Genomic DNA, 27,325 nt, shown 5'->3' on the forward strand with positions numbered 1-27,325 from the left:
AGAGCCAAACAGAAAATCTGGAGGTTAAAAGTAAAGTCACTGAACTAAAAAATGCACGAGAGGGGTTCACGTGTAGATCTGAACTGGCAGAAGAAAGAATTTGCAAATCTGAAAAACGATCAATAGAGGTTATGTGAGCTAAAGAACAAAGAGAAGAAACAATGAAGAAAAGTTAACAGAGCTTCAGAGAAATGTGAGACATTAAATACACCAACATACATATAATGGAAGTACGAGAATTGGGAAGAGAGAAAAGAAAAGAAATATTCAAAGAAATAATGGCTGAAAACTTTTCCAAATTTATTGAAAAGCAGTAACTTATGTTTAAGAAGCTTAACAAATTACAAATAAGATAAACAAAGATCATAAACAGACATATCTCAGTAAAAATGCTGAAATTCAAAGACAAAAAGAAAATCTTGAACACAGCAAGAGAAAAACAACATATCACTTACAAGGAAATTGCAATAAAGTTACATAAGAGCTGACTTCCCAGTGGAAACAATGAAGCCAGCAGGCAGTTGGATAACACATTTGAAATGAAAAACAAAACAAAACAAAACAAAACAAAACCCACCAACTAAGAATCCTATATCCAGAAAAGCTAGCTTTCAAAAATGAAGAAAGACTTTACCAAATAAACAAAATCTGCAAGAATGTGTTGCTAGCAGACCCACCTTACAAGAGACACTAAAAGAAGTTCTATGAATAGAAAGAATAAGGAAAAAGACAGTGATGTCTGCTGTTGACACTTATATTCCATATTATACCAGAGGCTCAAGTAAGAGAAAATGGGCAAAAAAAAAAAAAAGCATCCAGATTGAAACAGAAGAAACTCTACCCCATTTACAGATGACATGATCCTTTATATTATTTTTTTAAAAAAAAGCATCCAGATTGAAACAGAAGAAACTCTACCCCATTTGCAGATGACATGATCCTTTATATTATTAAAAAAAAAAAAGCATCCAGATTGAAACAGAAGAAACTCTACCCCTATTTGCAGATGACATGATCCTTTATATTATTTAAAAAAAACAAAAACAAAAAAACCCACTAAGGAATCTACTAAAAGATATTAGAACTAATAAATGAGACGTGTTTGGAAAGGTTGCAGGATACAAAGTCAACACACAAAAATCTATAAATTAGCAATATACAATCTAAAAAGTGAAACTAACAATTCCATTTATAATAGCACCAAAAGAACAAAATAGGAATAAATTTAACAAAAGAAATACAAAATGTATACTCTGAAAACTACAAAACATTGAAAGAAATTAAAGATCTAAATAAATAGGAAAGCATACCATGCTCACAGATCAGAAGATTTAACATTGTTAAGATGACAGTGCTCGTTAATCTATAGATTCAATGCAACCTATATCAGAATCTCAGCAGACTTCTTCGTAGAAATTGACAAGCTAACTCCAAAATTCATATGGAATTTGATAGCCATATGGATAGCCAAAACAATCTTTAAAAAAAAGAAGTACAAATCACAGGCAGGAGCCCCAGCATGGTGGCTCCTCCCTGTAATTCCAGCACTTTGTGGGGCTGAGGCAGGTGGACTACCTGAGGTCAGGATTTCGACACCAGACTGGCCAACATGGTGAAACCCTGTCTCTACTAAAAATACAAAAATTAACTGGCCATGATGGTACATGGCTGTAATCCCAGCTACTCGGGAGGCTGAGGCAGGAGAATCACTTGTACCTGAGAGGCGGAGGTTGCAGTGAACTGAGATTGCACACTGCACTCTAGCCTGGGTGACAGAGCAAGGCGTGGTCTCAAAAAAAAAAAAAAAAAAAAAAAAAAAAGAAGAAGGAGAGGACTCAAATGCTTCCTGATTTCAAAATTTACTACAAACCAATGGTAATCAAAACAGTATGGTACCGGCATAAGACATATAGATCAATGGAACAGAATTGAAAGTCCAGAAATAAAACCGTACAACTATGGTCAACTGCTTTTTGAGAAAGATGCCAAGATCATTCAATGGGGGAAAAATAGTCTTTTTAACAAATTCTGTTGGGACAAATGAATAGATATGTGCAAAGGAATGAAGTGAGACCCTTACATCACACCGTATACAAAATTAACTCAAATGAATCAAACATTTACACTTAGAGGTAAAACTATCAAACTCTTAGAAAAAAACTTAGGGTAAATCTCTAACATACTGGATTTGGCAAAGGATTCTTGGATATAACAATGAAAGCATGAGCAACAAAAAGAAAATAGAAAAGTTAGATATCAAAAACTGCTGTATTCAATTTAATTTATTTATTTATTTGAGACGGAGTCTTGCTCTGTCACCCAGGCTAGCGTGTAGTGGCGCGGTCTTGGCTCACTGCAACTTACGCCTCCTGGGTTCAAGCAATTCTCCTGCTTCAGCCTCCCGAGTAGCTGGGATTACAGGCGCGCACCATCACGCCCGGCTAATTTTTTTTTTTTTTTTTGTAGAGATGGGTTTTCACCATGTTGGCCAAGCTGGTCTCAAACTGCTGACTTCAAGTGATCCACCTACCTTGGCCTCCCAAAGTGCTGGGATTACAGGCGGGAGCCACTGTGCCCAGCTAACTGCTGTGTTTTAAAAGATACCATCAAGAAAGTAAAAAGACAATTCAGAGAATGGGAAATAATACTTGCAAATTACATATCCGAAGCAACTGTACCATTTTACATTCCCACCAGCAAATATAAACTGTACCATTTTACATTCCCACCACCAGAAATAAAACCATACATGTACATGTAAAATGGTACAGATATATGAATTTTTATATATATATATATAATATATATATATAAACTCTTATAACTCAATGGTAAATAGACATATAACCCAATTTTAAAATGGGTAAAAGATCCGAATAGCCATTTCTTCAGGGAAAATATATAAAAGATACAAAAAGCACATGAAAACATGCTAAACATCATTAGTTATCAGGTAAGTACACATCAGAATCACAGTGAAATATACTTTACACAAAGCAGACTGCCTAGAATCAATGTAACAGAATAACAAGTGTTGACATGGATGTAGAGAAACAGGAATCCTCATACACTGCTGGTGGGAATGTAAAATGGTACTGTTGCTTTGGAAAACACGTCAGTTTATCAAACAATTAAATTAAACAAAGAATTAACATATGATCCTGAGATTCCACTCCTAGGTATATATACAAGAGAACTGAATACCAAAAAACTTGCATACAAATATTTTCAGCAGCATTATTCGTAATAGCCAATAGGTGAAACAATCCAAATTCATATCAATGGACAAACAGATAAACAAAATGTGAATTTTAATTAGCCATAAAAGGAATGAAGTACTAACACATGCTACAAGATGGATGAACCTCAAAAAGATTACATTAAGTTCAAGAAGCCAGTTACAGAAGACCACGTATTATATGATTTATTTCATATCAAAGTCCAAAGTACAGAAATCTACAGACAGAAAATAACTAGTGGTTACTTGGGGCTGGGGGTCGGAAACTGAATGAATGGGTGCAAGGAGTAGTAGATCATATTATGGGGTTTCCTTTTGAAGTGAAGTGTTCTAAAATCAATTGTTATGATGGCTGAACATATCTGTGAATATATTAAATAACATTACATTGTACATTTTAAATGTGTTCATTGAATGCTTAGTCAATTATATTTTGATAAAGCTCTTTAAGAAAAAAAAATTCGGCCGGGAGCGGTGGCTCACACCTGTAATCCCAGCACTTTGGGAGGCCAAGGCGGGCGTTCTTGGCTCACTGCAACTTAACGCCTCCTGGGTTCAAGCAATTCTCCTGCTTCAGCCTCCCGAGTAGCTGGGATTACAGGCGCGCACCATCACGCCCGGCTAATTTTTTTTTTTTTTTTTTGTAGAGATGGGTTTTCACCATGTTGGCCAAGCTGGTCTTAAACTCCTGACTTCAAGTGATCCACCTACCTTGTTGTAAAACTATAAAAATATACAATAGCGTGATAAATACCATATTCCAGATAGTGGCTCTGGGGATGTGGAGAGAAGAATGGTGGTATTATTTCATAGAAAATAATCTAAAAGAAATATGGCGGCTGGGCACAGTGGCTCACGCCTGTAATCCCAGCACTTTGGGAGGCTGAGGCGGGTGGATCACGAGGTCAAGAGATCGAGACCATCCTGGCTAACACGGTGAAACCCCATCTCTACTAAAAATACAAAAAATTAGCTGGGCATGGTGGCAGGCGCCTGTAGTCCCAGCTACTTGGGAGGCTGAGGCAGGAGAATCGCGTGAACCCGGGAGGCGGAGCTTGCAGTGAACCAAGATCACGCCACTGCACTCCAGCCTGGGCAACAGAGGGAGACTCTGTCTCAAAAAAAAAAGAAAAAAAAATTTCAGGCCGAGCACAGTGGCTCACACCTATAATCCTGACACTTTGGTAGGCCAAGGCGGGAGAATCACTTGAGGCCAGGTGTTCGACACCAGTGTGGGCAACATGGCAAGACCCCAACTCTACAAAAAAAATTTTTTTTAATTAGCCAGGTATGGTGGCATATGCTTGTAGTCTCAGCTGAGGCTAAGGCGGCAGAATTGCCTGGTGTACTTAAGCCTGGGCAACAGAGCGAGACCTTGTCTCTAAATAAATAAATAAAATTTAAATATAAAAAATATTCCAGGGCATTAAAAAAAAAACTTTCAAAATTCTTTCTTGGAAATACACATAATGCTCAAAGAAAAACCTGGCAAACCCTGCACACAAAAAAGAAAATTACAGACTCAAATCACATTTGGTTATCAATATATTGTATTGTCTAACCTCATACCAGTTTAAATTCCAAAAGACTTAAATACAAAAATTATAAACTGTGATGGAAAATCTGGAAGCATTAAAGACCACACTGATAAATTCAACTACATATAAACAAATAGTGTTTTGCACAGAAAACCCCATGAAGTCAAAAGACAAATAAACTGGAAAAAAATCTGCAAATCATGAAATGCACAGAATGCCAATTATCCTGACAGTGTAAGAATTCCCAGAAATTGATCCAATAGGAAAGTGGAAAATGGATACAGATAGCACACAAAAAGTGAATTACAAAGGGCACTAAAACATATAAATAGTTTCTCAAACTCACTCTTAATAAGGGAAATGAAAAATGAAAAAAATACTGAGATAACATCCACCCGCCCCTATCACATTGGCAAAAATCCAACTGCTTGAAAATATACTGGTGGGAAGGGGGCACTGTGAGGAAGCTGGGACTCGTACATTACTGGTAGGAAAATAAATCGAAAATCCCGATAAGATGAAAACTTGGCAGTATCTGTCAAAACTGACATAGCAGTCATACTTCTGGAAATTTATCCTACAGATACACATACAAAATGACACTATATAGGCTTATTCACTGCATTTTGTTTGAATTTTAAAAAAAGACTGGAAACAACCTTACAGGGGATTCATTACATAAATTACGATTCTGGCGTACTTTATAGAGTTTACAGGTTCAGTTCCAGACCACTGAAATAAAGTGAATATCACAACAGAGGAAGTCACACCAAAGTTTTGGTTTCCCAGTGCATGTAAAAGTTATGTTTATATTATACTGCTGTCTATTATGTGTGTAATTGTATTATGTCTAAAAAATGTACATACCTTAATTTAAAATACTTCATTGCTAAAAAATGCTAATGACCATCTGAGCCTTCAGAGAGGTGTAATCTTTTTGCTGGTGGAGGGTCTTGTCTCAATGTTGATGGCTGTTGACTGGTCAGGTTGGTGGATACTGAAGGTTGGGGTGGTTACAGCATTTTCTTAAAGTAAGACAACAGTGAAGTTGGCTGCATGGATTGATTTTTCCTTCTGTAAAAGATTTCTTTGTAGCATGGAATGCTGTTTTACAACATTTTACCCACAGTAGAACTTCTTTGAAAATGGAAGTCAATCTTTTAAACTTGCCATTGCTTTATCAACTAAGTTTATATAATACTCCAAATTGCTTGTTGTTATTTCAACAACATCCACAGGACAGGGCACTATTACTTCATTAGAAGATTCCATCTCAAGAAACCACATTCGTTGCTCATCCATGAGAAGCAACTCCTCATCTAGTCAAGTTTTATCATAAGATAGTTATTTCTCTCACTGAAGACCTAAACCACTCAAAGTCATCCATAGAGGTTGGAATCCACCTCTTCCAAGCTCCTATTAATGTTGATATTTTGACCTCCTCCCATGAATCAAAAATGTTCTGAATGCATCTAGAACAGTGAATCCTTTCCAGAAGATTGACTTTGCCCAAATCCATTAGAGAAATCATTATGGCAGCTGTAGCCTTACAAAATGCATTTTTTTTCTTTTTCTTTTTCTTTTTTCTTTTTTTTTTGAGACATAGTCTGTCAGCCAGGCTGGAATGCAGTGACACAATCATAGTTCACTGCAGCCTCAACCTCCTGGCTCAAGCAGTCCTCCCACCTCAGCCTCCCAAGTAGCTGAGACTACAGGCATGAGCCATAGCATGCCTGGCTAATTTTTAAAAAAAAATTTTTGTAGAGACAGGGTCTCACCATGTTGCCCAGACTGGTCTCAAACTCCTGGGCTCAAACAATCCACCTGCCACAGCCTCCCAAAGTGCTGGGACTGCAGGCATGAGCCACCACACCCAGCCTAAAATTTATTTCTTAATAAGACCTGAAAGTTGAAATTATTCCTTGTTTCATGGCCTGCACAATGGATGTTATGTTAGCAGGCATGAAAACAATATTAATCTTGTATATCTCCATCACAGCTCTTGGGTGACTAGGTGCATTGTCAGTGGGTAGTAATATTTTGAAAGGAATCTTTTTTTTTTTTTTATGAGCAGTAGGTCTCAATAGTGGGCTTAAAACCTTCAGTAAACCATGCTGTGAACAGATGTGGTGTCATCCAGGCTTTGTTGTTTCATTTATAGAGCACAGGCAGAGTAGATTTAGCATCCTTTTTAAGGACCCTAGCATTTTGCGAATGGTAAATGAACATCAGCTTCAACTTAAACTCAGCAACTGCATTAGTCCCTAACAAGAGAGTCAGTCTGTTCTTTGAAGCTTTGAAGCCAGGCATTGACTTCTTTATCTATGAAAGTCCTAGATGGCATCTTCTTCCAATAAAAGTCTATTTTGTCTACATTGAAAATCTGGTGTTTAGTGTAGCCACCTTCATCAATGATCTTAGGTAGATCTACTGGATAACTTGCTGCAGCTTCTCCGTCAGCACTTGCTGTTTTGTTTTGCACTTTGACATTCTGTAGATGGTTTCTTTCCTTAAACCGCATGAACCAACCTCTGCTAGCTTCCAACTTTTCTTCTGCAGATTCCTCACTCTCCTGGCCTTCATAGAAATGAAGTTTATTAACTGGCCTAATTTCAGTATCATTGTGTCTTTGGAAACAAGCAGGCCCAAGGAGAGGGAGAGAGATGGGAGAATGTCCAGTTCGTGAAGCAGTCAGAGCACACACAACATTTATTGATTAAGTACATCATCTTACACGAGCATGGTTTGTGGTGGCCCAAAACAATTATAATAGTAACATCAAAGATCACTGATCACCGATTAAAGTAACAGATATAATAATAAAAAAAAACTTTGAATTATTGTGAGAATCATCAAAATGTGACACAGACATAATGTGAGCGCACACTGTTGGAAAAATGGTGCCTATAGACTTACTCGACGTGGGGTTGCCAGAATCTTCAATTTGTAAAAAACACTTTGGGAGGCCAAGGAGTGCAGATCACCAGAGGTCAGGAGTTTGAGACCAGCCTGGCCAACATGATGAAACCCTGTCTCTACTAAAAATACAAAAATAAACCAGGTGTGTTGGTGGGTGCCTATAATCCCGCTACTCGGGAGGCTGAGGCAGGGAGAATTGCTTGAACCCAGGAAGTGGAGGTTGCAGTGAACCAAGATTGCACCATTGCACTCCAGCCTGGGTAACAGAGCGAGACTCCGTCTCAAAAAAACAAAAAACAAAAACAAACAGACAAACAAAACCACTAGTACTGAGAAGCACAATAAAGCAAAGTGTAATAAAACAAGGTATACCTGTATCACTGTAGAATGAAGAAGCAATTTAATTTTATGTACTGACTATATTAAAAAGATCTCTAAGATACATTGTTAAAGGTAGGGGGGAAAGCAAGGTGCATGTGTTATGTTTTACAAGTGTGTAAAGAGGGGAGGTATAAGAATCCATATTTAAATTTTCTTGTATTTGTGGAGACTCTGACAATATATAAGAAACTAAGCTTTTGTTAATGGCAAGGGAGAACTAGACAGAGGACAAGGAAAGAGGACAAGTTATTCACTCTAACTTTTTATACTGGTCAGTTTTTAATGAATGCTTTCTCTATTCAAAAAAATAAAATATAGACCAGGTGCAGTGGCTCATGCCTATAATCTCAGTGCTTTGGGATTCTGAGATGGGAGAATTGCTTTAGCTCAGGAGTTCAAGGTTACAGGCATCATGCCACCGCACTTCAGCCTGGGTGACAGAACAAGACGCTGTCTCTAATAAAAAAATTAATAAACTGGCTGTGTTTGGTGGCTCATGCCTGTAATCCCAGATCTTTGGGAGGCCAAGGCAGGGGGACTGCTTGAAGCCAGAGTTCAAGATCACCCTGGACTATAAAGCAAGACCCTATCTCTACAAAAGTAGTAAAATTAGCTGAGTGTGGTGGCATATGCTTGTATTCCCAACTACTCTGAAGGTTGGGGCAAGAGGATTGCTTGAGCCTAGGAGTTCAAGGCTGCAGTGAGCCATGATCACACCATTGCACTCTACCTTGGGTGACACAGCAAGACCTTGCCTAAAATTAATTAATATAGTGTAATGTAATAATTGATTCACAAATAAAAATGCCATTGATACAGACCTTAGAAACTGGAACCTTGCAGAAATAGGAAGTATCTAGGGTGGGGTAAGTGACAGACTTCTCTGACAGACCCCTGCTTTAGGCACTGAGTGCTCACAGAGTCGGGGTAAGGGGTTGGGGAGCAGCCTAAGGTCCTCACAGCTTGCCTCGCTTGGTGGTGGAGTCACTGCCTCACAAGCCAGGGCAAGGGCTATCAGTACTTCAGTGTACTCAGTGGTACTGTGCCCAAGGTAGAGCTTTGTCCACAAACTGGGGGCTGGGCAGAATAAGAGAGCTCTCACATCCATACTGCTCTTGCCCAGAACTTAGCCTTAGCAGTAGGTAGCTGAGGGCAGGATGATATAATCTGAAGTCTGGTTTCTCCTGAGAAGAAAACCTTTCAACTGGGAGCTGGCAGAGAAGGAATCCCGAGTTCTTCTTCACTGCAGCCATCTGGAATGGAATGTACCCCTTGCTGAGCTAGTAGTGGGGAAGGAGGAAATGCTCTTGGTTTAAATACCACAGATGTTGCCTTTCTCAATGAATTTTTTGAGATTTTATTGAGTAGATGTTTTTTCATTTACTATTTGCCCTTGGCACGATTTCTGGAGCCTTTCAATGGTGGTTTTATAATTTTTACCAGCTTCACTGGGTTAGGGGGCCAGCAGAGCCCATGCCGCCGTGCCAGATATCAGTATTTGGAATGGCTTTAAGTACATTGGAATTACTTTCTTTTTAAGAGACTGTAGAATTCTCCGATGCAACTATCTGAGCCTGCTATTTTTTGGCAAAGGGGTACAGCTCCTGAAATTTTTATCTGTGGAAATTTGTCTATTTACATTTTTTCTCTTTTCTGGGGTCAATATTGATAAGTAATAATTTCCTAGAAAATTACCTATTTGATCCAGATTTTAAACTTATTTGCATATAATTGAGCAAAGTCATTTTATGATTATCTTAATTTTTTCTCTGTGTGCTTATTTCTTTAGAAGCTCCTTTTTATGTGTGCTTTAAGAATTACTTAATTGTGGTCGGGTCTGGTGGCTCACACCTGTAATCCCTTTGGGAGGCCAAGGCTGGTGGGTCCCTTGAGGTCAGGAGTTCAAAACCAGCCTGGCCAACATGGTGAAACCCTGTCTCTGCTAAAAATACAAAAAAATTAGCCGGGCATGATGACAGGCCCCTGTAATCCCACCTACTCGGGAGGCTGAGGCAGGAGAATCACTTAAACCCAGGAGGTGGAGGTTGCAGTGAGCTGAGATTGCGCCACTGTACTCCAGCCTGGAGACAGAGTGAGACTCCATCTCAAAATAATAATAATAATAAAATAATAATAACTGTAATTCACTAATGAAATAAATACTAGAAATTATTCCCCCCACAAACCTCAGTGCTTAAGATTTATTATAATCAGAATCTTAAAATTTCCATAATAATTACTGAATTTTTACTGTTCATTATGAACTTTACAGTTGTGATTTATTTAATCTTAACAACAGCCTTATGAGGTATATACTAATAGAATCATTATTTTATGGATGAGGAGACTGAGTCACAGAGATTATGTAGCCTGTCTAATTATATACTTAGATGTCATAATTTTAACAACTTTGTTGGCTACAAGAAATTTAAAATTATGTAAGGCTATTAAATAAATAGATCTGTTTGCTTCCTAACGTCTTAACCTAAATCACCATCTCAAAAAGTAATATAATTCTTAGTTGTCTATAACAACATATTTTAACTCATGAATTATTTCAGTGAAGATAGTAGTGGGGAAAGAGTGTTACCAAAAATTTCCTTCCTTAGCTACCAATTTAAATTTATAGTTGGCATAGGAAATTTTATTTTAACCCTTTTCTCATTTACCCCGAGAATACTTGCTGGTGGTGCTTGCAGCTGTAGCATTTACCCCAAGATAACTTTGCCAGGAAATATCTTGCTTTGATTATTATTTTTGCATTGCTCTAGTATATTGACTTTGGAAACAAAAGACATTATTCTATTTATAGCATTCTGTTTTTAGTAGTGGTATTTCCGTTTACAAAATATAGTAATTCTCAATTGCTGAAAATGTCAGATCCTAGAAGCTAGCATTCCTATGTGTGATGTTAACATAGTTCTCAAAAACAGTTTTTATATTTTATTTTCACATTGAAAATCACTCAGATTTGTTTCAGCCTCAAAGAGCATGTTTATATAAAATTAAATGAATGCAGACAGCAAGCTACACTTTTTTTTTTTCTAAATGGGAAAAGGGTTAAAAGAATGTTTACGTTTGGAAAGTCAATGTAACAATTATGGCATTATAAAGAAAAATTTAGAAAATGTAAAAAAAAAAACCCATAAATCACCACCCTAGCACTTTAGTTTTATTTTTGCCTATCACCTTCAAGTTCTTGTCCACACACATTATTTTGTGTAGGTAGAATAATAATGTATCTTTTTTTGTATCCTGTATTTGACAAAGTGAGCTATTAAAAATTATTTTAAAAGAAGGCAGTTAAAAAATTCAAACAAAAAATGTTCTTTGTCTTTATAATTTTCAACAGCTTTTATGTAAGTTTAAGGAGTTGTGTGAATATTTTGGCGAAGTTGGGGATACATAAAAGCACATTACCTTTTGTTTCTGACCTCTTATGCTAGTCCTTTCATCCTAAGTATTTGTATGGAAAGGATTATTTGCCTGTAAAGTCAAGTCCAGTGGATAATTTGGTTTGAAAGCTCTTGTATAACACAATCATAGACAAAAGATTTGTTTTTCTTTATGAACTTTGTTAATGCAATGTTTTAGTTGCATTTCTGAAATGAGAAATAAACTAAGAAGGATAGGAATTTGAGGAATAAAAGTTTAGAGTTTCATCAGTATTAAAAAAAACTTCTCTTTAGACAAGACTGAGTAAATGTGTGTGACTACTGCCCTCTTGGGTTGGTATAAGGGACATGTATTTAAAAATAATTTGTGCTGAGATTTATCTTTCTTCTTTCAAAGGTGTTAAAATCATCACACAACAGGTTCAACCAAGTAAAATCTTACCCAAACCAGTGACAGCAACTCTACCCACCAGTAGCAATTCCCCTATTATGGTGGTTAGCAGTAATGGTGCAATTATGACAACTAAACTGGTAACCACTCCTACTGGTAAGTTCTCTTGAGCATCAGTTCATTTATTCATCATACATTCATCAAACAGTTTCTCTGTACCAGCAATATGCTTGACACTTGGGATACAGAGATTAATGGGACAGTTTTTCAAAGAGGCCTTTCTTGATTCTCACACCCCTACTGACTGCCCTGACGTTAACTTTCTTTTGTTATTCTTTCTAATGATCCTTTGTTCTTTTCCTTTATAGCACTTCCCATAATTTCTTAGGTATCTAGTTGTATATTGATTTGTTTGATATTGTTCCTTTTATTGGACCATAAGCTCTGTGAGCGTAAGGGACCATATCCTTTTTATTTACCACATATATAGAGCTAGTCTGTAAGTAGGTGCTCAGTCAGGATTTGCTGAATGAATTAAAACAGTCCCAACCCACAAGGATTTCACTCTGATGAAGTTGAGAAGAGTATATGTTACATTACAGTTTAGTAACCGTTACTGAGACTGAGGGAAGCACAGAATGGTATTGTGCCCTGATAGGCAAGCAACCAGCATATGCTGGAGGAAGTGACAGTGTTGAACATTTTGGATAGTAACACTATCTAAAATGTTACCTTGAGCAGATTACTTAATCTCTCTAAATCTTTTTCTTTGTTTATTTGTTTTTGTTTTTTTCCTTGTTTATTTAAATGGGATAATAATACCTATGCCATAACGTTATTATAAATACTAAATGAAATCAGGTATGTAGAAAGTCCCCGGCATAGTGCTCAATAGTTGTCACTATTAATATTATAATTAGCCATTACCGTTATTTTAAATGTATGACTCTTTAACCAAACTTTTTGAGGATGGCTAGTATTTAGATGACAGAATTTAAATAGTGTAAAATGATACCTGTCTCAAGCTTATAAGCTGTCATTTATTGGCCAGTGTGTAAAAGTCATTACAAACATTGCACTTCATATCCTTTAGGCTTTATTATCTCCATTTTCAGCAACTTGCCCAAGGTCATGTAGCCAAAAAGAGGCAGAACTGGGGATTGAACCAGTTTGACTCCAAAACCTGTGCTTTCTTTTGTTTTTTAAATTGCAGTAAAATATATATAACATGAAATTTACCATTTTCAAATATATAGTTCATTGGCATTAAGTACATTCACATTGTTGTATAACCATCAACACCATCTATCTCCAAAACGTTTTCATCTTCCGAAACTGAAACTCTGTGCTCATTGAACAATAATGCTTCATTTCCCCACTTTCTCAAGTCCCTGGCATCACCATTCTACCTTCTGTCTCTATGCAAAGCCTGTGCTTTTAAACACTATTATTCTTTAGTATTTTTATCATACTTCCCCTAAACTTTTCTAAATAGATAACAGTGTTATGCATATATGATTCTTCATGTTATGGAAAAGTAGTGAAGAATAATATTTTGTCTATTTATGTGTCTGTGTTATAATAAGTGTTTCTTTTTTTAACAAAAACTTAATTTGAAATTTTTCCAGATGTAATTTGCCAAATTCAAACTATGTATCCATATAGCATATTTACTTTGCACTAGTTTTGTGGGGTTTTTTTTTTTCATTCAGATGTATGCTTATAACCAATTTAAACTAATTCTACTTATTGTTCCTCCCGTTCTCCCTTTTTGGGTAATGGTTGTATTTTTCAAAGGTGAATAACTTGGTAAAAGCATTTTTTTTGGGGGGGGGGAGGAGGCGAGTATTGAAAATGGCTATCAAAGTGGTCCGTAAATTCGATTATCATGAAAGATTTCTTCAAGTGAAGATGATGTTATCTTAGTCATTTTTTTTTCATTCTCCCTAAGGCTATTGATGCTTAATTTAGGAATAGCCTTTCTGAGTTACTGGATTTGTAAGAAACTACAACAGACTCATGTAGTTAGCTTTTAATTCCTGTTTGGAGAAAAGAAAAAAGTGTTAGAAATAGTGGGGAAGGGTATAAAATCTTTTGAGACACATGAAGAAAAATAGTCTAACAGGTCTAAAGTTGAGGAAATAGGTAAATAGAGAAAATTTTAGGCTAAAGAGAAATATTCCTGGCAACTCTAGGCAGCTTTAACTTTAATCTTTACTAAAATGATAGAATACCCAACCCTTTAAAGGTGGACGTATATTTAGAGGGTAGCAGAGTACAAAGCAATGAAAGTTTGTAAAACTTTAGGCAAACAATACTGCCTTATTTGCTCAATGCCACCATTGGGTTTGGCACTAAGACAGCATAAAACAGATGCAGAGACCTTAAAATCTATGACAGAAATATCTAAAATACTCTGGCAGGAAAGATGATTAAATTTGTTTCTTTTGGCATAAAACTAGTAGAAGAAGGGTAGTGGAAGAAGGGAACAGAGTTAACTCTACTTTTTCTTGGGTTAGTAATTTGATGCAACACATCACAAAATTTTATGTGTAAAATTAATTTAAATTGACTTGGCTGTAGTACTTGCTATATGTGTTGAAAACTGGCTGTAAAATTATAAATTAATGTCTTGACACCTTGAAATTCCATTTTCAAGTTATAGCAATGTAGATTATATGGAATTACAGTTAAACTGTATTAATTATCATTCTTCTGTAAGCAATGACAAGTTTTTCTTTTGGCTTTTCCCTTTCTATAGGCACACAAGCAACCTATACCCGGCCAACAGTGAGCCCATCCATTGGTCGGATGGCTGCAACCCCTGGAGCTGCAACCTATGTGAAAACTACGAGTGGTAGCATCATTACAGTAGTACCCAAATCATTAGCTACCTTGGGGGGCAAGATAATTAGCAGTAATATAGTTTCTGGTAGGTATATCTGAAATATGTTAAAGGTATAGGTGGCCTTCATTGAGAGGAAAAAAAAAACTTACTTCATTGAAGGATTATATTTGATCTCAATTTTTTGCTTAGAAATCTAAAGCTTTGTTTTAGTCCTTATGTTTCATGATTAAATAAAGTTTTTAGTTTTAATATTCAATATTCACATATAAAGCTTTTGATAGTTTTAAAATGGAAAGAACCTTTAGTTGCTTTTAGTCAAAGTGGAAAGATTATAGTTTAAATTTGCATAGAGATTTTTCATTTGCAAAGTATCCTCCTATTTGTCAACCTATTCAGACCCCATAACAACTCTGAGGTGGTTGCTATTGTGCTGAATTTACAAATGAAGATAGATTTGGCTTTAGAGAGATCAAATTGACCTGTCCAAGACCAATTAGAGTTAGAAAGTGGAAGAACTCTTATTTGTTCTGAATATGTTTTAGGGAACATATCTCATAATTTCAATTACTGATGTCACTTTAGTTTATTAAAAATAAAAATATTTGAATACTTTATTTGCCTTTTGCCATTTATATTAACTTTGCTTTTCAGAAATATTTTACTTTAATAGTGAAAGCCAAACATCTGCCTGTTTATTGGTATATTGAAACCATACCTGGTTTTTATTGGCTCATTAATCTCTGCAGTTCTTGGGTTGTGGACCCTAATGTGGAATGTTAAAATGGCATCTGTTTTCATCGATTATTATTTTTAATTAAAATGATGTAAATAATCCCTGATTAAGCAAGACTGTAGACTTTAATTGTCTACCATTTTTGTAGACAAGTCATATTTTGTATGCCCCAGGTGAGTTGTTCTAACATTTTAAAGTCAAGGGATTGAAGTTCCTGGCAGTAATTTGATGTTGCTGATAACTCAGGGAGTTAAAAAAAAAGCAAAGCAGAGCATGATATTGGCATAAAGTGTTATATTTAAAGCTGTTAATTTTGGCTCTACTTTTAAGTGTAAGTGAGAAAATCCGATGTTTGCCAGACTGAGGAGGGTGAAACCAGTAGGGAAAGAATCATTGTACTCCAGCTTTTAAGAGGATACTTTAAATAACACAGTTAAAACTTAAATTGTAATTTATTACTTGACAATATCTTTACATAGTATAAAGCACTTACTCAATTAAACATTTGTCAAAAAGGGATCTTGTATTTCATTGGTAGGTAGTTTTTTATGACCTTAAGGATTTTTCTTTACTTATACATGAATTTATAGTTTCATATAGCTTGAAGGAATGTTTGGATGTCATGAGTCCTCTATTTTCAGACCTAATGCATAATGTAGTTGCTTTGTACCTGGTTAGAGCAATACAAGCAAGCACATTTTCCTAAAAGCAGAGATGTCATTTGAAATTTATATATCTTATACATGTATAATGTGTTATCCATCTTTGTATTGAATTATAAAACCATTCATGTTAGTTGCTACTTCAAGTGCATGAGTGTACATGAGTAGAGACTTTTCCAGCACTATAGGATATACTTGGCATACAGTTTAAATAACTTTATTCATTGTGTGTTGCTCATTATGTCTCTATCTCTGCTTCATTGACACTTTTATTCCAAAGAACTTCTTCTGGTTGCTCTAAACTGATCCTTATGTTACACCTCACTATTCTTTATAAAGACAATTTTCTTATTTTATAATATTGTTGATCCATGATACTGGGATTATAGGTTAGTTTTAAAATCTTTCATTGCCTATTTATAGTAAACTGATAAGGCTGGTTGAATGAATTTACACAGTTTTCTGTCTTCATCCATGAGCAGATGCTTTTTCTAGGGTCCCATCTTCCCCAAACAAAAAAGAAGTACTTTCTTTTTTTTTTTTTTTTTTTTTTTTTTTTTAAGACAGAGTATCACTCTGTTGCCCAGGCCAGGGTGCAGTGGCATGATTGGCTCATTACAGCATCAGCCTCCTGGGCTCAAGCAATCCTGACACCTCAGCCTTCCAGGTAGCTAAGACTACAGGCCCACACCACCATGCTTGGCTAATTTTTGTAATTTTTCTAGAGACAGGGTTTTGCCATGTTACCCAGGCTGGTCTCAAACTCCTGAGCTCAAGCGATCTGCCCACCTTGGCCACCCAAAGTGCTGGGATTACAGGCATGAGCCACCATGCCTGGCTCTTTTCTTAAAATACACTCAAACATCTAGCTATAAGACTAGAAGGCTTAAAAAAAGATACTTTCCCTCTCATTGTGGGAGAATTTGGAAACTACAGCCAGGTTCAAAGAAAATTAAAAACCTTTGATTTTTACTATCCATAGGACTGTGTTAAAATTTAGGTATATTTCTTTTTATTCATTTTTCTATTCATTTGTTTGTATAAAGTGTGTGTGTGTGCGCGTATATATATATATATATATTTTTTTTAATTGGGATCTAATATAGTCAGATTTTATCCGTGTTTCCTATAGTAATGTTATTTTCCCATGCTAGTAAATGTAGTTTGACATGCCCCCCTCATATTTAACCATTTTCTTATTGTAGCAAGTTTTAGGTTACTTATAGGCTGTCTTGTGTGTGTGTGTGTGTGTGTCATTATAAATAATTCTATGACGAACATTATTATACATAAATTATTTTGTGGAATTCTTACTTCCTCTGTATAAATATCCTAGAATGCAAGTTAATGCTTCCAAAGTACTTTCTAGAAAGTTCTTTTTATTAGAACAAGTAATTAAATGGAAGCCATGACTATCTTTGTAGTTGATTCATATCTTTTTTGTTGTTGTTGAGACAGACTCCTGCTGTGTCACCTAGGCTGGAATGCAGTGGTGTGATCTCTGCTCACTGCTACCCCCGCCTCCCAGGTTCAAGCAATTCTCCTGCCTCAGCCTCCTGAGTAGCTGGGATTACAGGCGCCTGCCACCACGCTCGGCTAATTTTTGTATTTTTAGTAGAGACAGGGTTTCACCATGTTGGCCAGGATGATGTCAAACTCCTGACCTCAGGTGATCCACCTGCCTTGGGCTCCCAAAGTGCTGGTATTATAGGCGTCAGTTACTGCGCCTGGCCAATTCATATTTTATAGCGTCAAATATTTCTTTACATGTGTATACATTAAATTATCAGATTTGTAAGTTTTTTTGTGAGCTTTGTTGAGGGTTAGATGAATAATTACATTGGATTCTTCAGAGTTGAACTCACTACCTTGATTCTGAGGACGTTATGAGAACCTGTGACAATAGCAAAACTTTAATTCTCCTAATCTTTAGTACAGTGTCCAGGAAAGGAGCTATTGTTTTTGCACTTTTTCATTCGTTCATTCTTTGAGCAAAGCAACATAAAACATTACCTAAGAGACCAAGATTGTCAGGTGATTTTAGAATCTGTAAATAGAATAGTAAAATCTGAGCCAATAAATTTGTGTTCTTCTTTAAGCCTACCTATTATAATGCCCAAACTTTTACAGGGATCTTTTTAAAAAATAAGAATGCCTGGAATGCATCAATATCATAGTTCATTATTATCTAAATGGGATATACAGTTATTTGCACCCATTATATCTTGATTGTTTTATAAGTGAAGATTATATAGGTGGGTCCTTCTGATATGCTACGAGCCAGATACTCTGCTGTGTGTTGTGATACAGAGGAATATATACATGAGTTTTATTATCTGCCCTAAGGAATGCTAAACAAGTGAACTTGTATAATTTTGCTGTAACATGGGAACAGAAGTCCACTGTGAAAGCATAGAGGGTGACTTTTTTTTAAAGAGTAATACTTCTTCAATGTAATGTATTTATCCCCTGATACTGAAACATGTTCACTAGAATTTCAGAAATTTATAATTGATCATTCTATCAATTATAAATTATATTCTATTTTAATATAATGTTAGACTTGCTTTTCCTTATGCTGTTCCTTTTTCTTCTATTTTCTGACATTTGCCCCCCCACCACATTTTGTTAAACTTGTGGACTTGGTTTGCAACTATCATATAAATTGAAAAACCTCTGTAATGGAAGGGATTAGACATTTTAGTAGGTAAAAATATAATTCATTTGTTAAGCAAGTTTTGTCAAAAAGTGGTCCTTGTACTTTGGTATAAAGTCAGAAGCATAGTAAATCATGTCAAAAGAGGTCTGTATGAAACCATGTCAAAAAAGGTCTATAGAGTTAATCACATGTGAGGGATTAAAGTTAATTAAGAGTTAAAGTTAGTGTAAGTGAATCATGGGCAGCTTGGTTTTTGAAGTTCTTAACAGCTGACTGTTCAGAGACTACAAATAAATGGAAAAACAGTTGTGAAGCTAGTTCATAGATTAAAATGCTCTTTTATGTAACCTCAGAGCATGTTACCTTGGACTAATGAGACATATAATGGCAAATATATTGTAAAGACATTTTTTGTAGCAGTGTTGCCAAAATTAACATATAACTAGAATATTCTTATTCTTAGTGTAACTTTGTTTATAAAACTTAAGTAAGGAATATTAAGGTTTTCCAGTGGAAAATAATAAAATTGTGTTTAATTATTTTTTTGAAGACATATTGCTCGTGTTTTTACTAAGTAATAATTCTGTGCTTAGTCATTTGATAAATGATATGTAGGCCTATAGAAGAAGAACTTGACATGCCTCTTTTCATAAGCAGAGGAAATTACAGGAGCAAAAGTAGCATTGGAATTTGTATGCTCAAAGACCAACGTGGAAACCAGCACATTAAAGGAGAGGCGTATGTTAGTTAATTCTAAAAATTAAGGTCTGACAAAGCCTGGAAAGCTAGGCAGAGGAGTTTGGGCTTTGTGTGGTAGGTAACGGGAAGCCATAATGAAGAAGTTACTTCTTAGATCAAAGTTCATGGTGTGTACTCTGGAGTACATGCTAATTAGATCAAAATGGTAGATTAAGGGACAGATTATGTATTAATAGGATTTTGAAACATGAGGGAAAGTTAGAACTGGGAACGAAATGGGAAATTAGGGAATTTAACCAGTTGACATGTTTCAGGTTCTTGGCATGATAAGTTTAGTTTTTTAAGGATGTAATTGTCATCCACTGTGCTAAGCACTGAGGAATCATAAAAAGGTACAGTGTGGAGATTAAGGGGCTTTCATCTTGTTGAGAGGTATAGGGAGTTAAGACGAGGAAACAGGCCAAGCCTGGTGGCTCATGCCTGTAATTCCAACAATTTTGGGAGGCTGAAGCAGGAGGATCCCTTGAGGCCAGGAGTTCAAGACCAACCTGGGTAATGTAGTAAGACCCCATCTCTACCAAAAAATACAGAAATTAGCCAGGCATGGTGGCATATACCTGTAGTCCTAGGTACCTAAGAGGCTGAGATGGGAGGATTGTGTGAGCCCAGGAGTTGAAGCCTGCAGTAGATATGATCATGCCTCTGCACTCCAGCCTGGTAACAGAGTGAGACCCTGTTTCTCTTAAAAAAAAAAAAAAAAAAAAAAAGTCCAGGCACAGTGGCTCACACCTGTAGTCCCAACACTTCGTGAAGCTGAGGCAGGAGGATCACTTGAACCTAGGAGTTTGAGACCAGCCAGCAGCCAGGGCAACATAGTGAGACCTTATCTCTATAAAAAATCAAAAAGTAAGGTGGGAGGACCACTTGAGCTCAGAAGGTCAAGGCTGCAATGAGCTGTGGTTGCTCCACTCCACTCCCGTCTGGGTGACAGAGCAAGACCTTGCCTTAAAAAAAATAAATAAATAAAAATAAAGTTTTTTGAAAAAGAGAAGAAGACAAGGAACAAATCAAAGATTTGCGCCAGAATTTACAACTGAAGGTTGGAAGGTAGATTTGATAGGTAGAAGAGAAGCCAATTATGGAAGGATGTGTGGGAGAGGGCAAAGTAATACTGTGTTTGGATCAGTAGGTATAGACCTATTAGATAGATCTTAATAATTGACAATATAAGTTTATATATGCAAATTAGAGTTTTATCCTCACATTCTCCAGAGTGCTACAGATTACAAAAGCATACATTGAATCTGTGACTTGTTTTGTATATCGTTTACTTTGCTTTTTTTTTTTTTTTTTTTTTTTTTGAGATCGAGTCTTGCTCTGTAGCCCAGGATGGAGTGCAGTGGTGCAATCTCAGCTCACTGCAACCTCCACCTCCCGGGTTCAAGCAATTCTTCTGCCTCAGCCTCCCAAGTAGCTGGGATTACAGGCGCCCGCCGCCACCCCCAGCTAATTTTTTTGTATTTTTAGTAGAGAGAGACTTTCACCAGGCTGATCTTGAACTCCTGACCTCTGGTGATCTGCCTGCGTCAGCCTCTCAAAATACTGGGATTATGAGCGTGAGCCACCACGCCTGGCCTACTTTGTCTTTTTTAATCACAGAAAAATACATGGCTTATTTCTTTTCATAAATTTTTTCTAGAGCCTAGTGTTATGTAAATTTAAGCATTTACTTCATGTTCTTTTTTGAAGGATTTTCCCATCACTTCAGTCACATATAATACTGGGTTTGGGGGAAATACATGTCATGGAATAGAGATTGTGATTTGTTTCTTTTAACTAGTCAGACAAAGAATATTGATGGTAAAACTGTTGTTCTTAGATTCTGAGTTTTGTATATAGGTTCTCAGATTCTAAAAAGATGACTGCTTTAACTGTAAATTCTTAATATTCTCTCATTCTGGTATGACTTATAACTTACTATTCCAAGCCTTCATTTTCATCATCTTGACAGCTTTCATGTCATCTAGGAATGACATTTACTATATGTACTAATTGTGTATAATATAAACAAAAATAACGAAGTATCTCTAGTCCTTAACTCAGGCCTCCTTTTCTTCCCCCTTTTCTAAGGAACGACTACCAAAATCACTACAATCCCAATGACTTCCAAGCCCAACGTGATTGTTGTACAAAAGACTACAGGAAAAGGAACGACCATTCAAGGCCTCCCGGGCAAAAATGTTGTCACAACGTTGCTAAATGCTGGAGTAAGTAAGAGCTTCAACTGCAGACTTAGCAATTCACAGAGGATTTAAAGACCAGCTATATAAATATTTGCACAAGGACTTGAGAAGCCCACAATAGCCAGAATGGCTTGGTTTACCACTGCTGGGATATAACAACTGTTAAAGCACCACCAACTGATGCCATTTTTCACAGTAATTTCTAAAGCATGTTGCTCATACTTGCTCATAGCTAGGTTGCTTGTGACCATGATTTAGATGCTTAGCTTTGTCCAGATAGAGAATTCCATTGGCTTAACTGTAGGGGGACTTCAGTTGGAGCACTGTTTTATTCCTGCTTATGGTCAATAGATACTGACTTAGTATTTGGCTTAGGGTGGGCAAAGAGAAATATGTGGGATTAAGACTAAATTAATTGATGGGGATTTGTTACTTTCTTTTTTTTTTTCATTTTTACCTCTTTGAGCTGTTAAAAAATAAAATCAGACTGGGTGTGGTGGCACATGTCTGTAATCCCAGCTGGTTGGGAGGCTGAGGTGGGAGAATCGCTTTAGCCCAGGAGTTCAAGACCAGCCTTGGCAACAAAGCAAGACCCCCACCTCTACCAAAATTTATTTTAAAAATTAACCAGGTGTAGTAGCATGCACCTGTAGTCCCAGCTACTTGGGAGGCTAAGGTGGGAGGATCACATGAGCCCAGGAGTTTGAGGCTGCTATGAGCCATGATCATGCCACCGCACTCCAGACTGGGCAACAGAGTGAGACCTTGCCTCAAACAAAAAATAAATAAATAAATAACAGATTCATTTATAGTTCTGAAGGCAGTTGGTAGGAGGGTTGGAGTTAGACAAAACAGGGCTTTGTTTCTCCATATTGTAGTTGTTTGACCTTGGGTGACATATTCAACCTCTCTCATTCTTAATTTCCTCATTTGTACATTGGGATTGATGATCTTTACCAGTGAGGTTGTTTAGTAACTGGTAGCTATTGTGAAAGTGCTTAGAATAGTGCCTGGCCCATAAGAAGTCCTCAATCATTGATTTTCTTCTTGTTATTCTTGGTACTTACCTGTTTAGGCTTGTTAGTGTCCCTACCTTGCCTAACTTCACTAGAACATGGATTGCTATACTTCACTTAAATAGATCTCATAAAAGCTTCATTGGTAGGGGTCCAGCATTAGATTTTTTCAATGTGTGGGAAAACAGATTGCTCCTAGCCTGAATTTACATAGTAAGCCAAAAGTAAAGCCAGGATTAGAATTCAGATTTTCAGAACCCTTTGTAATGTGGTTTGCAATTTCAAAGAACTTGATATGTAAGAGAGGATGCTTTGTATTCTAGGCCCTGTGGTCACAAAGATCCAAGAGTCATGTATGATTCATAGCTGTTAGATATCTCTGATAACAACCGTTTGACACAGGCAGCTCTAGTAAAACAAGCAAATCAACATATAAGACCGTTTTCTGGGCTGGGTGTGGAGGCTTATGCCTGTAATCCCAGCAATTTGGGAAGGCAAGGCAGCCGGATCACTTGAGCCCAGGAGTTTGAGACCAGCCTGAGCAACATGGTGAAACTCCGTATCTACAAAATTACAAAAATTAGCGTGGAGGTGTGCACCTGTAGTCCCAGCTACTTGGGAGGCTGAGGTGGAGGATCACTTGAGCCTGGGAGGCAGAGGTTGCAGTGAGCTGAGATCTTGCCACTGTACTCCAGCCTGGGTGACAGAGCAAGACTCTGCCCCTGCCACCCCCGCCAAAGACCACATAGGCACAATCACCTCTACTCACCACTTGCTCACCTATGCATGCCCACAACACACATCAGAAGAGCTTTTTTGAAAAACAGGCTGCTAGTTGGTTTTGTTTGGCTTGAATGGGTCATACTTGGCCAGGGTCCATTGAGCTATTTAATAGATAGGTGTGGTCACTTGCAAACTAGTGGCTCTTGGCAAATGAACTAGAGCTCTTTCCAGAGATGGTGCTGGGAAGAGTATGCATGTGTTGAAATAAGTAATAACACCATTGGCAGATGCTTCATGTTTCCCTTAAGTAATTACAGCAGATAGTTAAAATTGTGATTTTTGTAATTATATTTAGCTCTGAATTCACAATGATTGCTTTTTAGCCAGCTCACGTGGGTGCTTTGTTTTTACTGGCTGCTAAGTTTAGATAGGCACACGTTTAGATGATGCTGGCTAAAAATTAAGAAAAACTGATGAGGTGAAAATTCTCAAATCTTTTCATTTCCATCTTAAGTTTATGGATTTTAATTTTAAAAATTTTAATAATTTAGTAAAGTCACTGTATTTGAACTTAATTTAGTTAAGTTCATGTAAAAAGATGTTGATTTCATGAGTGACCAGAAAATGGTACTTAAGAATAAAGTAGATGAAAGTATAGAAAATGATGAAAAGTTAATGGATATAAGCTATCTAGTTAATAGACTAAAAGGATATTAGTAATATATGAATAGTAAAACATAGGAAGCACTCTGAGTTTTCCCTTCCTTTTTTTCTATATGTAACCTTATATATTATTAACAATATATAACATTCTTTCCTCATGGCATATGTTCATCAAATTTTTCCTATATATAACCTTAGAAAGAATGTTAATACCTCTGCTGATTTTGCTTGCCCATACTTTTTCATGTAGACATTCTACTATATATCCTTATAATTTCATATATGTAGAACTTAGGGGATTTATTTTATGTGTGTGCATTTAGCTACTGGTATATTGCACAGTAATTTTCTAATTACACAAATACTTATTTCAGATAAATTAGAAAATAAATATGTATGTGGGGGTTAAGACTTATAATCCCAATTCTTAGAGACAAGCATTAGCAGTGTACTATACCTTCTTCCAGAATTTTCTGACTATTATAATATATGTATTCCATTAATGGGATAGTGTAATAAGTATTTTTGCATGTGGTAATTTTTTAAAATTCACTCATCAGAGAATAATTAATTCCTTCTTTGGGTAGAAAGTTGGTCAGATGACTTTCTAGATCATTTCAACCAAGTCTACGATTTTTGATTTCCTGGAAACATTATACTTTGTTACATAATCTACAGCCCTTTTTTCATCATCCTGGTAAAACCTTACTGATTTTTCAGTGAGAGGACTTTATCATTTATATGCATATAAATCTCTTATATAATCATTGACTTCAATTTAGGGAGAAAAGACTATTCAGACAGTGCCAACAGGAGCAAAGCCAGCTATCCTCACTGCTACAAGACCCATCACCAAAATGATTGTAACGCAGCCAAAAGGAATAGGTTCTACAGTTCAACCAGCAGCTAAAATCATCCCAACAAAAATTGTTTATGGGCAGCAAGGGAAAACGCAGGTATGCTATAAGATATGATGATTTTTCTTGGCTCTTAAATATTTTCAATTCTTAAAATTCCCGGGTAGAAATTTGAAGGAAAAGATCAGCAATCTTTAAGAAATCAGATTGTTAAAAGTTATGTTTGAACGTGTTAATTATTCACGTATTGTCAAAACTTCATTTATCTTTTCAGTACTTTCTTAAAGATACCTAAATGTGTATGTCGTGCTATCAGCAAAGATTATGGGGAAATAATTACCTAGGAATACAATTTGCTGAAGGTGTATTTTGTGATTTGAGGGGGGTGGTTGAGGGAGGATCATAGTCATTCAGAATCACTCAAAGAAAAATATTTACTTTTTATAAGCTACCATGGCCTTCAAAAGCATTTTATTTACTTATAAAATTAGCTTTGCTTGAACCCTTGAACAATAGATAAGCTAGAGTTGTATTTATTTTTTAACCAATAGAAGATAAGGGAACTTTTCTGAAAATTTGCCTCGGAATTTGAGGCTCAGGATCTAATCATATGTTGCTAGGCTGCTGTTTATTTTGTAGGTATTTTGCTTTTCTGAGAATATCGAGGGAAGCACTATTAGTTTCGGTTGAGAAATGCCATCCTAGAATTTTTGTAAGAGGTATTAATGTACCTATAAACTACTAATTTACTTTTAGAATCTGTTCTCTCAGAATTATAGCCAAATACTTTACGTATCTAAAAAAAAAAAAAAGCTTTGTGACAAGTCCAAATTGCCTATGGAGTTTAATTGTAATAATTTCATTTGCTTCATCTAAAGTATGTTTTCCTTCTTAACTCTTGGAAATGGGTAACTTAACAGAGTCTGAGAAATTTTAGAATCTTATATGTGGTAGAAACAAAAATAATTATGAGTTAATAGTTTTTATTCCATGGACCCAATTGAAATTAACTCCTAGAGTTCAGATTTTGAAGTAGAATGGCCCAGTTTGAAAATTTTCTCGCATTTCACTTGTTTCACTGTTTGTTTTTAACTTTTGCCAGGAGTTGATCCAACACATGTTCCATGTTGCTTCTGATAGTTGTCAAATCAATATTCATCTGGGGTTTCTTCAAAGATAGGGCCCAAGCAAGTTTTACTTTTTGCAGGTGTGTCAATTAGGAATTTGATTTAGTTTCTAATGAAAAAAAAAAAAAAGAAAAAAACTTGAAGAACACTCGCTCAAACAGATTAGGGTTTTATTTTTATTATATTAATAAAAGTTCAGAGGGAGGAAGTCCTGGACTGATACTGCAGCACAAAAATTCCACTGGGAATCTAGACTCCTTGTGTCTTTTTGTTCTGCCATCCTCAGCTTGTGGATATCATTTTACTATATAGTCTACAGATTATAAAATGACTCCTGAAGTTGTAGACAAACAGGCACAAAGGTTCTTGTCAGAATCATGGCTATTGCACTCTGGCATGTACCACTTAAAACATTGTATATGGCTTACACTGTAATTTGTCTGTAGATTGAATTACCCTTTGATGAGCAATGCTGTGCCTAAAAAGTATAACGTACAGAATATTTTCCATACCAGGAAAATATTAGTTTATGACCTAGAAGTTTAGCATTTTTAAATCGTTTTCTAAAATTTTATCTCAGTATATTTCTGCTTTTCTCCTAGGTTCTTATTAAACCCAAACCAGTGACTTTTCAAGCGACAGTTGTTAGTGAACAAACAAGACAGCTAGTAACAGAAACATTACAGCAAGCATCCAGGGTAGCAGAGGCTGGTAATTCATCTATTCAGGAAGGAAAAGAAGAACCACAGAATTATACAGATAGTAGTTCCTCTTCTACAGAGTCCTCCCAGAGTTCCCAAGGTAAGATCTATTTTACTTCTGATTTATATAAGTACTACTGACATAGTGCCCAAGTTCTAAAATAGAGGTTGCTTCTACACATTTCACAACAAATTTGTATGCTCTATCAATTCTTTTCCTTTTTTTTTTTTTTTTAATTGTTTGATGTTAAATCGGTGAGCTGAAATTTTATTTTTGGTAAAGGTTACCATTCTTTCCTGCATGGAATATGTTCATCAAATAATTAACTTTAGATGATGAATCTGTCAGGTAGGTAACATTAAACTGGATAGAGTTATGATTCCCAGATGGTAATTTTCATATTCTTCCTCTCTGGTTTGGGTAAGTAGGAGAAAACGTATGTAAAGAAGTGAATATATATTTTGAAATGGTTATTTCTATACCCTGAGAAAGAATCAAGGTGGTCAGAGGTAGACTGTAAGTGGGCTGTAA

General features: G+C 36.2%; 1 protein-coding gene across 36 annotated transcripts in view; it reads left to right on the forward strand.

The window, feature by feature from the left end:
• The window catches only part of EMSY (EMSY transcriptional repressor, BRCA2 interacting), a 107,791-nt gene that overhangs the window by 57,413 nt on the left and 23,053 nt on the right, over positions 1-27,325 (forward strand). For all 36 annotated transcript variants that reach the window (XM_016921655.4, XM_016921644.4, XM_016921647.4 and 33 more), the window contains 5 exons: positions 11,869-12,018; positions 14,624-14,794; positions 21,594-21,730; positions 24,891-25,064; positions 26,695-26,893. In XM_016921655.4, coding sequence (XP_016777144.1) covers positions 11,869-12,018; positions 14,624-14,794; positions 21,594-21,730; positions 24,891-25,064; positions 26,695-26,893 — 831 coding nt within the window. The remainder of the gene's footprint in view (positions 1-11,868; positions 12,019-14,623; positions 14,795-21,593; positions 21,731-24,890; positions 25,065-26,694; positions 26,894-27,325) is intronic.

This window comes from Pan troglodytes, chromosome 9, assembly GCF_028858775.2.
Source record: "Pan troglodytes isolate AG18354 chromosome 9, NHGRI_mPanTro3-v2.0_pri, whole genome shotgun sequence".
In the NCBI taxonomy this organism is placed as follows: Eukaryota; Metazoa; Chordata; class Mammalia; order Primates; family Hominidae; genus Pan; species Pan troglodytes.